The 19,335-nt window shown below is 36.5% G+C and overlaps 1 protein-coding gene across 1 annotated transcript in view; it reads right to left on the reverse strand.

The window, feature by feature from the left end:
* LOC140159057 (ABC-type oligopeptide transporter ABCB9-like) overlaps positions 1 to 19,335 on the reverse strand; it is a 28,163-nt gene continuing 8,828 nt past the window's right edge. The window contains exons 2-13 of the mRNA XM_072182390.1: positions 16,931 to 17,626; positions 16,269 to 16,383; positions 15,435 to 15,565; positions 14,005 to 14,096; positions 13,167 to 13,280; positions 12,253 to 12,450; positions 10,832 to 10,960; positions 9,566 to 9,754; positions 7,671 to 7,844; positions 2,845 to 3,034; positions 1,593 to 1,699; positions 1 to 971 (exon numbers count right to left, since the gene is read on the reverse strand). Of these exons, the coding sequence (XP_072038491.1) occupies positions 741 to 971; positions 1,593 to 1,699; positions 2,845 to 3,034; positions 7,671 to 7,844; positions 9,566 to 9,754; positions 10,832 to 10,960; positions 12,253 to 12,450; positions 13,167 to 13,280; positions 14,005 to 14,096; positions 15,435 to 15,565; positions 16,269 to 16,383; positions 16,931 to 17,609 (2,349 nt within the window). The 5' untranslated portion in view covers positions 17,610 to 17,626 and the 3' untranslated portion in view covers positions 1 to 740. The remainder of the gene's footprint in view (positions 972 to 1,592; positions 1,700 to 2,844; positions 3,035 to 7,670; positions 7,845 to 9,565; positions 9,755 to 10,831; positions 10,961 to 12,252; positions 12,451 to 13,166; positions 13,281 to 14,004; positions 14,097 to 15,434; positions 15,566 to 16,268; positions 16,384 to 16,930; positions 17,627 to 19,335) is intronic.

The raw sequence follows: 19,335 nt of genomic DNA on the forward strand, positions 1-19,335 counted from the left end.
AACTGTGCGCATGCTCTATGCCACAGGAATCCTGTTGCAAAATCCGTCACTTTTTTTCCACGTAGTTTTCTCAGTCGTCAATCCAGACGGTTGACGACTGAGGGCAGCAGTCTACTCATTCCCCTTGATCATGTCACATACGCGTATACACCACAGGTAGCATGTGATCTTAATAAAGGTACAAAAATATAAAATAATCATTCCCTTTGCACTATTGTCCAGTTTGCTTAATCATAATTATGATAACATGCACAAAACAATATATCATATAGTTACACACCATATTTCCAAGTAGCTTTAGAACCATTCTCTACCGGAGCAATGTTAAGTTTTAAAAATTTATAAAAATAAATATGTATATATCTATATGCAGATAAAGATTTGTTAATATAAAATATCACCTGAGGTGACATAGACATCTATAATTATGCAGATAAAGGTAATACATGCATCATGGGTTCAATTCCCATTCAATTCCCAGTCTGGCCCTTTTGCATACTAATAACTATGAAGGAACAAAATTTAACAGTGAGATAGATATTGCTTCCTCAGGTGAAATAACAACTCACCATTGTGGTAATTGGGCTATTCCAGTTGAAATCCAGACACACCAGAAGAAAGACATGACCTTAAACTTCCACAAAGGGTGTTCACTCTTTCAGGTAACCCCATTTGAAAATTCCTCTTAAGTACAATTCTCATTAGAAACATAACAGCTTAAACAATGCCTCACTGTGCCTTCACGTTATTGGTTCTTCTGTGGAATCATTGTCTTCAACAACCAATAGCTGCCTTTGTACCAGCCTGGCATACATTCCACCATCCCTGATGAGTTGCTGATGTGAGCCCTGTTCTAGCACTTTGCCATGGTCTATGACAACAATCCTATCTGCTTTTTCCACTGTGCTGAGTCTGTGTGCAATTATTAGAATTGTTCTATCTCTGGAACCTTGGTATAAAGCTTGCTGGACCTGATAAGCATTAATCCATGAAAAGAAAAGTATATGTAAATATTCAATAGAGAATACTGCCAAACATTAAAGAAAGTGAAAACAAAATGTTCACAGGTATAAGCTGTTTTAATAAAGTTTTTTGCTCTACCACAATCTTTTACTACTACACAGGAATACTGTGCAAGATTTTCTGATACTGAACAGGCACGCCTATTCTGCGTTGGGGCGCACAACTCGCAGCGTGCTACGTGACATACCCATGCATGCGGAGAGACAAAAGCGGGATTGGTTACGGAGTTTGTTTTCATGTACTGCCGGCAAAGGACTGGTTTCCAAATGGCACCAACATGTTTATTTTGGAACTTTGGCACTCAAAGAGCATCGAAAAAGCTTGAAATTATATAATATTAATAATAATATTGGATGGCTTATTTTATGTTATACAAGAATATGCCAAATTTGTCATGAAAATGCCGAACTCCCTTTCAGCTCAATCGTTATTTTCATGACTCATGCGATATATTCTCAAAACATGAAAAAAAAAACAATAAACGACCGCCAGTTTCTGTACAAAATTTTCATGTAAGGGCAACACAACACATTTTTTGTTGGCTTAATCACCAAAATCATTTTACTTACCAAATGTTCACTCTCAGCATCCAATGCACTTGTTGCTTCATCTAATAATAGTACTTTGGGATTTCTCACTAATGCTCTTGCTATGGCAACTCTCTGTTTTTGTCCCCCTATGTAAGAAAATGAATCAAGGTACATGTATGTCACAAATTATTACTTGTGATTTAGAGAACAATAAACCAAACCAACAAACACAAAGCACACTTTGAATATTGTTGGTCATTTCTGTGGCCATAACCACTATATTTAGCATCATTTAGAGATCTGCACCTTTACAGAACATATGGCGACTTACCATATTTTGCAAATTAAAACAAAACAAAAAAAGATTATCTTTTTTTGAGGAGGGGTATTTTGGGGTTTTTTTTCCCCCGTTTCGTGTTTCACAAAATAAGCCTAAATAACTACATACCATCAGTGTTCAAATTAAGGAAAAAGATGAGCAAACATGGCTTTTCACTCAATAACATGCACCTTTTGGGTAAAAACCACATTGTTATTTATTTGTTGTGATTGCTTCTTTATTTGTTGATATGCATGTGGATGTTTGTTTGCAATCCTAATCTAAAGCTTTTGTCAGAGAAGAACGGCACTTGTTTACATTTTGAGAGCGTGCAGAGTGAAAACACGGAAGTGGGGTTCTGATTGGCAGAATCAATCGTCTGACAATCATAGCAACAGACCGATAATCTCATTGGCCGATTGTGCGTCAAATCATTGGTTGGCACAGATCGGCACCATTGAAGTGACACAAAGCTCCGCGCATGTCGCTCATTAACAGGGCGCTCGCGTCAATCTGAGCAAGGGACTGCCGTTCTTCTCTGAAACCCAGTGTAATAACATGTTTCAACCAAAGTCAATAACACTGGATTCTTAATGGTGAAATGGTACGGTTAAACATAAAACATAAAATAATACATAAATTACATTTTTTAATACTTCCTGGGATGGTGCTGTGCATTGGCGAACACAAGCATGAACTCAGAAGTAATAAACAATCATGCTGCTAATGCTGATTGGCTGATCTACACGATCAGTAATTACCATCGAGCACAGACCACAGACGTATTAAAAAACTTACTTTAATGATGATAAATTATTAGCATAATTATGTATACAATGCTAAAACTGATTATTGCAAAAAGTTGGGAAGTAATACAGAAATTCATACATAAAATCATAAACATACAACAACATAATACATACCAGAAAAAAAATACATCAACAATTTTTTTAATCATTAATACTTTTGTACCTGATAATTGTGCTCCTTTTTCACCAGTTTGTGTGCCATATTTATCTCTTAGTTCCGTAATAAATTTGTGCGCATTCGCCTGTTCTGCTGCCTCCTGTATTCTTTCCTCAGAGCACTCTGACAATCCATACTTGATGTTGTCATTGATAGACTTTGCATAGAGTACTGGTTCTTGTCTTACCATTGCTACCTGTTACAGAGTAATTAGAATAATTACATCAATACAACATGCTGTTGAGCTTGAAATAAAAGCTAAATGAGTCCCAAATTACCTGTTAAATTTCTACATTAAAACCTTTCAGGATTACACATTGTAAATATTTTCATGTTGCTGAAATTGGCATCACATTTAAGCAATTGGTTTTCAGATATAGACAGCAAGAAACAAAGAAATTGCTTGTTTTAGCCACATATAACATCTTAAAATGTTCATAACATCTTACTTAATCTAAACATGTTTGGATCAAGAGTTTAGTCCATGGGTTCTCAACTATATTTGCTCGTGGACCATGGAGGGCAAAAAAAATTTTGTATCTGAGTGCCAAATACACTTTGATTGCTATATTTACTGTACATTTCTGAGCTGTTCAAGGGCCAACCGCACTGGTCAGCGGGCCGGATCTGGCCTGCTGGCCGTCAGTTCAGTCTGTACAACATCAACAGAAGCACTTAAGATCTTCAAAGAATTCAGATTTAGCAGTGATCAGCACCACATCTTCACCATGGACGTTAAATCTCTGTACACATCCATACCCATCAAAGACGGTCTCTCTGCTCTCCGTCATTTCCTCAACCTTGACAAGAAGTATCATCATTCAACCACTACCTTACTGCGATTAGCGAACTCGTCTTGAACAACTCATTCTTTGAGTTTAATGGAAACTACTACAACCAAATAAACGGCGTCGCCATGGGAACTAGGATGGGATGTCGCTTCGCCTGTCTTTTTATGGGGCACCTAGAACAACAAATCTTTGACAGCTATAACGGCACCAAACCAGAGTTCTTCCACAGATATATTGACGACTGCGTGGGCGCTTCATCATGCTCCAGTCAAGACTTAATTGAATTCATGAACTATGCCAACAACTTCCATCCAGCCATAGAGTTCACCTACGAGATATCCACCACTAGCCTACCATTCTTGGACATTCTCATATCAATTGACAAAGACCATCTTTCCACGTCTGTATACTACAAGCCTACAGATTCACACAGTTACCTCCAATATGAGTCCTGTCATCCTCCTGCTTGCAAGAATAGCATCCCGTACTCACAACTACTGCGCTTACGCCGCCTTTGTGATGATGACACTGACTTTGACAGCAAGGCCAATCAAATGACATCCTTCTTCCACCAACGAGGGTATCCTGAATCAGTCACCAATGCAGCTCTTCATCGTACCAACAACATGACTCAGACTGATGCTTTAACTTCGAATGCATCAAAAACATCTGACAGAGTACCTCTGGTTCTCACCTACCATCCCCTCAACACCAGAATTGCCAAGATCATCAAGCGCCAATACCAACATCTTACAGGCTGATAGCACCACTAAGAAAATCTTCCCATCGCCTCCTTTGTGTGCTTATCGCGCGATAGAAATCTTCGTGATGAGATGGTAACTTCTTCTCTCACCAGCCCTACCGACAGACGCCAAGAAGGCAGCACATCACCTTGTCACCGACCACGCTGCAACACTTGTAAGCATATATCATCCACCGATAACATCGTGGGACCTAAAGAAACAGTCAAAGTCACCGAAGCCTTCACCTGCACCACCACCAATGTCATTTACGCTATTCAGTGTACAAAGTGCAACATCTTGTACATAGGCGAGACCAAACAACGAATGGCGGATCGATTTACAGAACACCTTAGATCAATCCGCCTCAAGATGCCAGGTTTGCCAGTAGCTCAACATTTCTCCGGCAGTGGACACAACACCACACACATCAAGATTTCCGAGTCTACAAATGCCACGGTGACGACCAAGCCAGAAGAGACATGGAACAGAAATTAATCTTCAGACTCGCACCCTTCAACCCAATGGACTCAATGCTAGTTTCAACAGTTTTAAATTTTAATCATAATTTTCTTCAGCGCTCCCTTTTTCTTATACTTTTTCGCGTGGTTTCCCCTTTTCACTCCACGCGTTTCAACCTTTAGGCCTCGCTTGTTAGGCCTCACGCCGCTATGCCCGTTTTATATATTTTTTGTATTCTCTGTTTTATGCGTGCATTTTTTAAATTAAACATGTTTAACGCTCTTTTTTGTATACGCTTTACGCGCTTTTTACCTAGGCTTACGCTTGTGCTTGCGCGCCTATAAAAAAAAAATTTTGTACTTGCACAGCTTTGCGCATTTTATAATTATTTTTTCCGTCTTGCGCGTTTTGTTTTCCAACTTAAACATGTTTAACGCTGTATTTGTATACGCTTTACCCGCTTGTCGCTCATGTGTCGCTTATGCGTGTCGCTCCCACCATTCACCTGGCGCGCGCTTTTAATCATGTTTTAAATGTTTCTCTTGTGTAGGCCTCACAACACTATTTTTGTCACCTGACGAAGGGCGAGGCCCGAAAATTCGTGTAATAAAATATTCAATTACGACATTTTAATTATTCTTCGCTTCTTTGCTTCCTTCATCAAATGTCGACGCAGTTAATTTTCTACTTATCACTCCAGCAATATGACATATGTACTTTCGATTATGAAGGTATTTTACTGGGATTGATTCACAAGTATCCCATCACACTTCCTGATTGAGGCTCATACAAATGCTGTAATAAGACAGTTTGGGAAAGCCCAAGATACCTGTGTTGGAGTTGATCAAGCATCACACTTCTTGCTTGAGGCTCATAGATATGGTCATTTTCACGGTAAAGGGTGTAACTTTGGATTTTTAACATTTTGATCCGTAGTTTTCTAATAAAGACACAGAATTCCATGATTTTTGGCCACATAAGTCATCTAGTTAGCAGCTACCTTGGGTAGCATAATCATCTTCGGGAGTTACTGCGTTCAGTTTTAGCAGGCTTAAATGTACCTAATATTGCCATTTTGAAAAACTGTAAAAAACAGTAACATTTTTGTAAAACCCTGTGTTTTCTTCAGTTAGTTCATGGATAATTTTTCTTATCCTGAAAGTACGGTCATATGTTCAGTAAACACTGCCACATTAGATTTAATTGTGAACAGCCCTGTATTTTTGAGAACCGGACTTCGATATTTGTCGCTTCGAGGCTTCATTTTCCGTTAACAATTGTTAACAAACTTTGTGGGTATAGCTTTGGTTCATAATTCTTGGTTATTTCTTCACTTCTTCTTGATTCATAACAGTTGATATCTTAACTTGAAATGGGTAACAAAAATTAGTTGATTTGCAAGCTTTTAAAATTTTTATAAAATCTTGACTTCAAAGAGCCGATTTTCCGTTAACTTTTTTTAAGCCTCCGAAACAAACTGTTCAGCAAGCTTGGGCAAATATAAATAAAAGAGCTCATCCAATCTATTTATCAAAATGTAGCAAAGTAGATCCTCAAGTCACTTGTTTTTAAATCATGGAGATATATATCACCGTTTGAAAATGGGACCCAATACAAACTTTCCGTTAACAATTGAAGCCTCCGAAACAAATGAAGCCTCCGAAACAACAGTAAACTTAATTATCATCTATGCATATCTAAATTGGTATGTTCCATATTGATATCTGCATTGTAATTGTTGCATGATATGTGCAGAATGTCATAAATTTAAAAAAAATTGATATTATGGTTAATGCTTGAAAAATATACTGATATCCAAGAAAGCCCGCTTGGAGGCTTCACATGCAAATAACACCATACTTAACAAATGGGTGAAAAAATTATCATGTTATAAATCTGCAATATCTGCCGCATAGAATCATTGATTCAATACACACAAGAAAATAACAGCTTAGATGATCCCAACAGTGTTGTTTTCAAAAAAACTACTTCTGCCATGTTTAACCATTGTAAACATGAAGCCTCCAAACAAAAAAAAATGACTTGCTGTGATAATTTAATTTTTGTCACAACTGAAATTCAATACTTAGAAGCAAAGCATGAAAATTGGTAATTGTGATATTTTTTACCTATTTTTCATGTCAACTTGTAGTAGTTAGCCAAATATTTTACTTTTATGATCACCTGTGTTGTTAACTGAAGCCTCCGAAACACAAATCGCTTTAATTGCCAATTCTAAAAAATAACTCCAATTTCTGTGAAACTTGGCTGGGAGGTTCCTTTCATCAAGTAGTATTTGTACATGAAGTTAGACATTTAAATTATTTTAGGAACCCAATTAAAACTTAAAAAATATGTTTAAGGTTGGGAAATTTCCATTGCAAATGACCCTTGATGTTAAAAATTTTCAAAATTGCAATTACAAACATAGCAAAACATGGTATAAAATTTAACTTATATCTGTTGACTTACTTTGGAATGGGATTTCACATGTATTCCAGCTTTCATGTCATAATTTTCTGAGCTTAAGTAAAATACATTTTTCTTAGATTTTAGCCAAAATGTTATGGAAATGTCAAATTTTTTATCAGAAATCAAAAGGTTTAAGCCTTGAAACACTATTTTACTGGAATTTAAGTTGCTTCTATGCATGATTACAGTAAACAGAAACATATTTAAGTGGTTTGAAATTTTGACCCTAAAAATCAAAAGTTACACCCTTTACCGTGAAAATGACCATATGCAATAACTGGCTCATACAGGTACTCTTATTACCACCACTGGGTCCAACTAAAGCTACTACTTCACCATATTCCCAGCTATATAAAGAGAGACTTACTTGACTATGTAGATACTTGTGTTGAAGATGATTAACAGGTATTCCATCAAGCATTACACTTCCTGATTGAGGCTCATAGAAATGCTGCAATAGACTAACACAGGTGCTCTTACCACCACCACTGGGTCCCACCAGAGCTACTACTTCACCAGGAGAGACTGTGAAACAAACATCCTGCATAAAATAAAGTTGGAGAGATAGGTGATGATAAAATGTGAATAAAAATTTTTCATACTTTCATCCGCTACTTAATAATAAATTAGTTGTTTGTTAATTGTGCAAAATCCTATGCAATATGCAAAAGCCTTTGGTTTGCCAATTACATTATGTCTATAGGAAAGAATAGTATACAAATATTGACTGCTATGAGGGGCATGGTTAAAATTATAGGCCCAGGTGATCTCAAAACCATGACTATGCCCGGGCGTGGCCGAGGGGCATAGTCATGGTTTTGAGATCACCGCTGGCCTATAATTTTAACCATGCCCCTAATAAAAAGCAGTCAATATTTGTTTTATATACCAAATCTTAAGATTCTTGTCATCTGTTTGGTTAAAAGCATCGATTTTGGGAAGAGAAATTAATAGTTTCAATGCGAACGGCACACAGATTACAATCTGCGATTTTTGCGTATTTATAGCGTGTGAAAACATTAACGCGTGCGTAATATCATTTTACGCTGGGAAAGTGCGCAGTTTGATCGTGACGCACGTGACCGGTCCATAGTTCATTTCCATGGACCAGTCCATAGTTCATTTTGCGTGCATAGTTAATTCAATGACTGCACTTTCAACCAAACAGATGACAGGAATCTATATATGAGGTATATAAAGATGGTTAACTCAATTGACAGTCTCAATCCCACACTTTACCCTGTCAAAATGTAGATTTTGGTATCAGGCAAAAGCTCATGTTTCTCATAACCCTTTGTTCAGGGAGTATGAACAAAAATAAGATTGGCCTTTATGATGCAATTTGTGCTTCTAGAATCCAAATCGCTGAAGCAATATTATAACTCAAAACTTGGAATAGAATGTTTAGGTGATGGGCCTAAATATGAGGTAGAAAATGCCATTACGTTACAGTCGGACCATCCACTTTGATGTTATCACAGTAGTTGTTTAAATTAACAGATAAAACTGCTCCAAGAAGTCAACATTTAGATATAGTAAAATAATGATAGAATGCATATAGTAACACCCGTATTGAACAAATGTTGCAAAATGTTCTCAAATCAGATGTTGGCGTCTTCACATGTTCATGATTAGTTGTAATGGTATATGCTCAAGTTATTGAAAGATCACAAATTTAATCACTAGTTTAAGAAAATGGCATCAGGTGGTCTGCGTAAGAAGCCACCGGTCTGTGGAAGAAGCGGAAGCTGCTAACAAGGACCGAGTCATGTGGAAGTTTCTCCTATATCAGACATCAGGTGCAGAAAAGCATGATGCTGTCTGGTAGGTAGTTCAAGAAAAAGTTTTGATATTGAATATTACATTACCCACATGTAACTACCTAATGAATAGTATACAAATATGTAGCCTTGTGGCATAGTCATGGTTTTGAGATCATCGCGGGCCTATAATTTTAACCATACCCCGAATAAAAAGCAGTCAATACTTGTTTTATATACCAAATCTTAAGATTCTTGTCATCTGTTTGGTTAAAAACATCGATTTTGGAAAGAGAAAGTAATAGTTTCAATGCGAACGGCACAGACGATTTCCGCGTAATTATAGCGCGCAAAAAAAACGTGTGCGTAATAACATTTTACGCTGGGAACAAAGCACATGCAGAACTATGCCCGGGAATAGTTACTTTTATGGGCATAGTCAAAACTATGCCCGCTCTTTTAACCAATCAGAGCGCGGGAATCTTTAGATGAGGTAAAATACCTTTAAAACATCTGCATCTGGTCTGGATGGGTATCCGAAGGTCACATTCTTGAATTCTATATGCCCTTTGAGGTCAGAGGGCATTTCTTGTCCATCGTTAGTAATCTTGGGCTTTCTGTCCATGTATTCAAACACTTTAACAGATGCTCCTGCTGCTTCCATTAATCCAGTGTAAACACTAGACATATTCTGTAAAAATCAACACATCAAAGTTTGATTTAGTGAAATTATTCTATTTTTAGTCCTTGGCGAGTTCAAGTCTGATAAAAAATTGTCCATAACTAGCAGTATACCCATGCTTCTTGTAGGTACCCAGTAGACTGGAGCAGTAAGCAAATGGTGAAGATCTATGGTAAAAAAAATTCACCTAGAACAAAGGGAATCCCAGAATCAATGACACTATTAAATAAGTATTAATATGCATGATAGGGAAGTTTTAGCCTGTTGGCACTAATTTATTCCAAAAATACCTAATTTTTCAAAAAGTATCATTTACATAGATCTCAATTCATGACAAATAAAAGTGCACAATATGAAGTCAAAATAAGATGAGTAAGTATTCCAATTTTGAACTTGCATAATAGTGTGGTCTTAGTATATGAGGGACACAACATTTTTTCACACATTGTGGGATAGGCTTTTACGATGGGAGTTCATAACAACTAACTAGTAAGTGTGTTCGTCGTCAGACAAGTTTAGAACAGTTCTAAACTTGTCCAACAGCGAACCCGCTAAAACTTAATAATTATTTTTTCACACCTTCCTTTTGTTTATATGGTGCAAAAACTCGATAGTTACCATATATGCTTACTATCAAGCACTTTTGAAACATGCAAACATGAAGAGCCCCATCCACAAAAGTGTAAAGTATATTGAGCAAATCATTGATACACATATATACGAACAAGTAAACCTGCAAATTGTGTGCCAACCCCATTAGCTTAGTTGGTAAAGCGCCGGACTATGGTACAATTTCATGTTTTCAAAAACACTTGATAGTAAGCACATATGCTATCTATCAAGTTTTTACCTGACATCAACTATATAGTATTTCAACCCAACCAAGCTTGAAGTTCAACCATTATTATGTGTAAGCTGTAGATCAGCTGACCAACCAAACCATCTATGCCATAACATAAAACCCACACAACACATTGTTGTAGGTGAGGACAAAATGGAAAGGAGAAATTCAAACTAGTTGTCTTTGCTTCAGCTGGAATCAGTACTAATATTTTTATATCACAGAACTGTTCACAGGGTATTCACCTCAAGAGATCCTCCTAACTCCAAAGAGTAGAGTATAAAAGATACCAGTTGTCCACCACTCACCACACCATTCAAAACAAGATGGCCACCATAGAATAGAGTAGAGACTTCAAACATTAAGTCTAAAAACTGCAATAAAATAACCAAATAAATGAGGTAACATCAAAAGGTTTGTATTTCGTGGTTAGAGGGACATTCAGAGATCTGTCAATCCCAACTACACTATTCCAACTCATGTAATTTTTTGCAATTTTAGAATACTTACTAATGTATAACTAACCCTTACACTGAATAAACTAGACACTACATTTTCTTACTTTTACATGCTCGGCCATAAGGAATTCCTGTTCAAATCCAATAGGGAACATGATCCCAAAGATGCAAGTTCAGTTTTCTTCATATTTTGTCAATACTTCTATAAAGATTAAGGCAACTTCAAACAATTTTCTATTTTTTGATCCTCATTGATCTCTGAAAGTTCCTTTAAGTCTCATATTCTCCACCACACACCATTAACAACAAATAATTCTTAACATCAGCATTAAAACTATGACTGATATGTTTTCAATTGAATTAAATTCAGTATTTTCCATACAAAATATTTCCATACCAAAACGTATAACGTATTAACAGTATTCTGTACCATTTTCAGTCAGGGTCTTAGCTAGAAATTGAGAGTTGCCCGTCATTTGAATAAAATTGCCTGTCCTAATTTGACCTTCAAAACATTTACCAGACATCTATAGCCCATTGGGGGTTCAAAGAGTTCAAATATGTGTTGATATGGCCTTGTTCTACAAATTGGGTCTACTAAAAAGGTCAATTAGCTTCTCAAAACATACAATTTATAATATAGCTTCTGTGAAAGGCATTAATTTTGCCCGTCCCAGGAGCAAACTCCCCGTCTAAAATGACGGCCAGACGGGTGGCTAGCTACGACCCTGTTTTCAGTATTTCTCCACTATTCTTTAGTAAAATCAGTACAAACATTTCTGAAAGTAGCACTAGTTTGCAACTCTGTAGTACATTATAGGAACAGACAAGTGTACCAAAGACACTGACATATTTCAGTTCCTCAACCCTCTAATCACTTTCATGGCAAATTGTACCTGTCTTACATTTTCTACAATTATATACTTGTGTTTGAATGCACTTAGTTAGTTTGCATGGACTTGTACATGCAATCCAATTTTAAAGGGGTTGTTTAGGGTTAAGGTTTGAAATTGAGACCTTTCAGGTGGTATATCAACTGACTGACTGAAGACAGCACAGGGGAGAACTTCTGCATAAAAAAACAGTTGCCCTTTTGTTGTGGTAGAAGAGTACAGATAACACAAAAATGAATAAAACTCATTATATAAATGTACCATCAATTAAGCCATTCAAGATGCACCATATGCATATATAAGCACATAATTTACCTGATTAGACACAATGTACCCTGCATACACCCATGCTAATTGGATCCTTAGTTTATAAGTCACAGACAGCTTATTGGCATATTCTTTTGCCTCGCCATCTTCATTGGCAAAGCTTCTCACTGTGCGAATGGTAGAAACAGCCTCCTCAGCTATGTTATTTGCTTTCGCTAAAGAATCTTGGACTTCCTTAGTTTGTTTCTGATGGAAAAATATGTTTAAAAAGTATAAGAAATGAGAAACATGGGGTGTTGTACTCAAGGTTTGTACTGACATCAATGCTTTCACATGTTTACACCGCAAGTGTGATGACAAACCACCCTTGAACGTATTGTGTTATATGCTATTTGGGATCAGGCTGGCATGCATGATTCAATACTACAACCAGCAAAATACACACAGCACTACCACTGAAGTTGAAATAACAAAAAAAAATAAAGCTATACAGGATAAAATGATGAATTTTAGTGTTTGTTGAAATGTAAAAATGATACTCATTCACCTCAGAATAACTACCGGTATACAGGTGTACACCACTTCAAGTACATACAATGTAGCTGTATCTGTATTGCCCTTTAAGTAAATCATGAGACTATAATCATTTTACTTGCAGCAAGTCAGTGACTGTAAAGCGTTGAGTCAGCTCAATGCAGTGTCTTTAAATATGGATGTACACTAGTGCTTTGAGCGAACACTCACACTTGGAGTGAATACTCACAATGTGAAGCTAGGCCCATGAAATCCACATTGACTTCACTGACTTGCCTACAGTAAAAATACTACATTCCTAATTACATGACATGCACAATTTGTAAATGTCTACTTATAATGTCACACACAAAACATAAGGTGAATCTCCAAATTGTATTTTATGGTTGTAGACAAACTACACAAGTATTTCAGGTGTTTATGTTTACCTCACAATAGTCACCGTAATAATCCGATATAGCAGCTAACAAGGGAATGGCAACCAAAGCTAATACAGTAAGTCTCCATGATAAGCCAAACATCATCACTACATATCCAATAACCTGAAATACATAAATGTTTATAAGATTATGGAAAGGTCCGAGGATTAGATTAGGGTTAATGTCACATTTTACAAAGTTTGACAATTTGACAAACACAAGTGATATTCAAACTTACTGTCACATAAAATAATTTTACGGGATTAAGTGTACTGAGGAAGGTAGGACTTAGCCCATTGGATTTGTAAGTCTGATGCAATGTTCAGTACATTAGCTAATGCAAAGTATAAGCAAGTACATCCAGGGAAGCAAGCAAGTGCATAAATGCTGATGACTTGAATGTTTAAAGTTCGCACAGATAGGCGAATTTGTGAGACTTGAACACTGTTATGGTCAGCCTATTCAAGCACACTCAGATGGCACCTGAGACATAAATACCTTTCCTCAGAGGATAGCACTGGCATGGAATTTTCCTAACTGTGTCTTTGATAATTTAAAGTGCTTAAGGCATATCTTTAGATGCTTCACCAAATTTAAGACACTTTCATATTCATGAGAGGTGTTATGAAAGGCTGGCATTCTACAACTTCCACGCTATTTAATAAATTCACACATTATAATGATTGACATTTTATGAGTAACTCTAGCTATGTTGTAAACTCAAGTCTTATTTATTGAAAACTTGAAAACTAACATTTCATAAAAACTAATATCCATTAGTTTTATTCATGAACTTTTAAACTTGTGACAATCCCTACAACAACTAAAAAAAGGTTCATACATATACCTGGATTATACTGCGGAGGAAGATGTTCATGTTCAATGACAGTGATTCACTCATGGTTGTAGTGTCTGAAGTCAAACGGGATGTTATGTTACCTAAATGGACAAAATGAAGACAATGAAGATACTTTAGTTCAGCATTGTTATTTAAGAATAATTATTAAGAATATTGTGCAAATTTTAAGTAGATCAATGGCTCTATGCTTCATTTCAACTTGAGTTTGGTAGTGATGTTAATACTTAGTGAGGTGGCAGCACAAGCATCTGGCCACAAGCAAGCCGACAAACCACCCTTGTATGTGTGTACACTCTGAGGTTATTGCACATGATTTGATAATGCGACCATTGCTGACCAGCAAATATGCACATGTGATGACATCACTACCAATCATGGTTAAACAAAGTAGAGAGCATGAATAAACCTGTTAGCTACACCGCATAAATAATTACTACTTACCGGAAATGTTTTCAATGGCTGTACCTACATTTTCAGCAGTTAGTACAATGTTTTTTGAGGTACCGGTAGTGATTTGAAACACTTGTACAAATTTACACAACCATATATGACACTAAAAAGATATGCAACAATAACACAGCAGATCCCTACCCCAAGTTACAACAGATTGTCCCAGATGGTTCTCTGGTTCTGGTAGTTACTATGCAATCACCTCCACACAGGCTACCTCTATGATTTTTCACCCCGATGTGGCAGTAACGTCAAAGCTGTTTTGCTTGCACATCTAGATGCGGTGTCTTTAAGCATGTGCGTGTGTACACCAGCACTTTGAGCGAACTCTAGCGATTTGCTGCGCCCAATGAAATGTGCACTGAAATCACTGCCACATCAGGGTCAAAAATGGTATGCAAATGTCCATATTCACAGCAAACTCCCTAATTATAAATCTAACTTCGTGTCTTGAAGGTGACAATGCCAAAACTATTTTAAAAGACTTCTAATATTATCTGTGCCAACATTTATTCAGTACAGCAGACTGCTAGACTCTGAGCTACATGTACATGGTGATCAATCAACTGGGAATTGCTAATGATTTGATTTGAATTTGGTTAAAATATCAGTGCTTTTCAGTTTAGGTTATGAAATATTGGAACAGCTACAATGTTAATAAGATTGACTCTACCGCCCTTTAGGGGATGTTTGCCAGAAGTGCCCTATGTGTTGCCCACCACACCTGCTGAAGGGGATGCACCCAGCCTGTACAGTTTTGATGGGTTCATGGTGGTAACTGGTTAGGATTAGTAAGCATGCAGGAAGATGCTTACACCCAACAAAACTTGAGACGAAACACCCATGTTTCTCATTTCTTTTAATTCTTTATACCCAAATAATTCCTTGCAAATAAAAGGAGGGTTAAAAGGTAAAATATTCACTGAGGACACACTCACACACTCCACCTTTGTTGGTATAAAATTTACCTGTTCGTGTGACATCAAAGAAACCAATTTCTTGTTTTAGGATGGATTGGAAGAGTAGATTGTTGATACGGTAATTAAGCCTACTCATGGTGTATCTAAACATTCCAACCCGTACACCAGCAGCCAAGGCACTAAAATAAGCAGTGAACAAAATGGTTAACTTAAGCAGTAAATATATATTATGTTGAGTACGAACGAAGCATTATTATTGCTTTATATGCAACAATTTTTAGGGTGACACCCCACAAAACTAGTAATGGTAACCTTGTGGGCTCCTGATGACCACTTATATAACTCTTGGTCTTAAATTAGAAATTTTAAAAATGTTAAAACAACATGATATGACATAATAACAAAGTATGAACCATTCAGTTCTTGAAAACAAAATCTTTCATTTGTGTCAAGGCATAGACCCACAGTACTTGAAAATTGGCCACACCAACAAATTTGAAATGAATGGTGATGGATTGTTCACATAATACAGTTCTGAAATAACATTGTAAAAGGGCATACTGGAAATTATGACTTAAAATAAATGAGAGTAAAAGTTAAAATTTACAAGCTAAAAGAAAATTATAAAAAAAGTTTCCACCAGTAGTGTGTTAATTATGCATGGTGTTTGAACAGTGGCGGCGGAAGCATCACAATTCAGGGAGACAAGCATCTTTGGGCCGGATTTTACTAAGACAATTGCACGTAAAAATGTGTCATTTATGAATGGTATTTGAATGAGTGCTAAGTAAATTGAAGTTATACAAAGAAGCCCCAAGTTTGCACCTGTAGGTACAATGTAAGAGATGTGGCTTCATGCATGCATGCAGTTTGATATCATACCTAACAACTGAAATCAGACACATGATGACAATGGCTTGGGTAAATTTGGCCCTGTTTTTCTCAACAACAATTCCATCAATCACTTTGCCTGTATAAAGAGGCAAGAAGATATTACCTGGTAAGAAAAAGGAAAGAAGAAAATTATGTACAACCATATAAAGGTCCTTATCAGTGGATCTCCTAACAATGAATCAAAACACTGCCGACTCAATTTGGTTAAATTTTTGCATGAAGTACATGATATTTGGATCTCTTCCCATTTTCTTGTCTCATTTTATCCAGTTCACATCCTTGTCTTATAGCTGCAATCAATTGTGCTTCACAAATTCACAATCAGCACCTTCAGATTCACTTGGAAGATGAAAATCGCACATTATAAATCCCTCTATTTATACAAAAAGTGTTGTGTGAAAATAGATGTGTGCTTAAATGGCTACACATACCTCACAATCAGGAGTTTAACCAGATTCCAAAAACTACCCAATTCACCCCATGCATGGTTTTGCCATATTGAGTAGAGCCTCAAACTGGTAATAAACATTCTAATCTGGCTAAGGCCTTGCTCACTATGTTAGTGCTTATTTTAGTGCTGTTGATTCAAACAAGCAAGCAAACAAAAAAGTAAACAAACAAACAATTGTTTCACAATTTTCTTAACTTACCAGAAGAAGAAAGCAGTAGACCAACAAATCCCATTAATATGTAGGGTAAGTCAGGTTTTGAGTAGGAAAGCAATCTCAATAGTGTTCTTCGACTGCCTTCATTTTTCTTCTCCCCATCTTCTTCACTCTCATCTGTGCACTTTACCTCATCCTCAACTGAATCAGACACTGATGATGTTGTGCTACCAACTAGGCATTCCTGATCACCTTCATTTATGTTGACGTTTACACTATTAACATGTCGCACAGAAGTTGTTTTCACATTTACTAAAGAAAGCCAACAACCATAGAACAGTAATGATGCTAGCACCGTCCATACCATAAGACTCCAGAACCAAGGATCTTTGTACCAATCAGGCAATTCTGAATGCATCAATAGCTTGATTACAGTAAATATCACCATGGTGCCTGTTGTAAGAGTTATTGCTATCTTTGATTTACTCAATCTGTGCAATCCATCAGTAGGATTGCATACTATTCCAATGGATGATCCCACACATACTGCCACACGAATAATGGAAAGTGCCCAGAGGTCAAGCAAACTAGAGTTGACAGTAAAAGAAGATGCCTCTGTGGTAAATCGTTCCACCTGATTACCATGAATCAGCAAGAGGAAGCTGGTGACTGCATCTAGTAGACTGAAAAATAGTACTCCTAGTGCTGTTTTAATTAATTCCATCCTTTAATCAAATTGACCTGTTTAAAAAGAAAGAAAAATTATAATGTATTCAAACTAAAAACAGATCAGATGAACAAAAACCAGTTTCTTTTCTGTAAGGTGCCAGCACTGTTTCCTAAAGTGGGCATTACTATCCTAAAGTTACATCTCACCTTACTACATTGCAACTGATATGACCAATATTTGGGACCCGAGAAGCATTTGATCAAAAATCCTTGAGTTCCTACCCGCCCACAACTGACGATGCACACAAAAAATTAAATATTTGTTTAATTTTGTTTTAATCATTTTTTTCATCACAAAAATAGCAAAAAACTATTTTTTAGGGGGTCATACCCGGAGCTTATTCCCCAATCACTTGCATTCACTTAAAAGATTGTGTCCCGAGCCATTCATGGACTTAAGCAATTTACTAGGGGTCATCGTCAATTCGTCATGCACCATGAATTGAGGTACATAGAGTAAGTATATACGGAGGAATTACATTTTTCATGTTTCCCAATAACATTTTTTATTGAAAAAATTTAATGGAGATAGGTATGGATACAGCTTTTCAACATGGTCTCTTGACTCTCATCAACAGTGGGCAGATCATCGCAAATATACCCAGAGATCCAACTTCAGGTCACAACTTAGTGGCTGCAGTCAACAGCAACAGCCCATCATGACAGATACAGTGTACATTGGTTTTTACTTGCACTGTAAATATTGTCTGCACGATTGTTTCCATGTGAACACATGTGATATTCAAAAACAAGCTATTGTATTACGAATCTGTAAAATCACTAAAATGTATTGGAAGCAGAATTTATTTGTGCACATTTTGACACCTCATTTGATACGATAGCCCAGAAAACAATAAAACACCAGTCAATTTAATGAAGTGAGGTCCAGACTTGAAAGTTGCACTTAATTACAACAATACAAAAACACTCAGATATCATTACACAGATTTCCTTCCATTATACTGAATACAAATCAATAGATTTACTGCAACTTTCAAATCTTGGGTTACATTATATTGATTTAAATGTACGCTGTGATGTCAATATTTAGACAGTAAATTACAAATGAGGTGTCAAAATAAATTCTGCTTCAACACATTTTCCAGATTTGTAATACAATCTCACATTTTTGAATAATGGCCATTATTTAAGGGGGGTAGTTACTTTTTTTGAGATGTAAATACCTTCAACAGGTCCTGTTCAGTATGGACTCAATATATTTCAGAGATTGATTTTCTATCAAATTGTGAATTTGGATTGATATTTCATCAAAATTTATATTTGTTATGATGTTATCCTTAATATGCAAACCACTTTATGTATAACATATTATAAATGCATGGAAAACCAAAGCATTTATAATATGTGATAGATGAAGAGGTAAACATTAGTTAGCGTATTGGTTTGCGTATTAAGAATAACAAACTGTATTTTTTTTGCAATTTTGTTCCATTTCTTTTTCAAATTAACTGTGAATGATCCTAGTACTTGAGAATAGGTCCAGTGGTTCTCCAAAGTCGCCAAAAACTCCAAAATATGAAAAGTGGTGCACCAAATCGTGTCATTTTGGTGTAATTTGAAAAAAAAAATCAGTTTTGCAGGAGGGGGGGCACATCCCCCTCCGACACCCCCCTGACGCCGCTAACGCGCCGCAACCAATCATAGCGGGAAATATGATTTAATTTCGAAGTTTTGTCTGCATCCACATGCATGTGAGATGG

Source organism: Amphiura filiformis, chromosome 1 (genome assembly GCF_039555335.1).
Source record: "Amphiura filiformis chromosome 1, Afil_fr2py, whole genome shotgun sequence".
Classification (NCBI taxonomy): Eukaryota; Metazoa; Echinodermata; class Ophiuroidea; order Amphilepidida; family Amphiuridae; genus Amphiura; species Amphiura filiformis.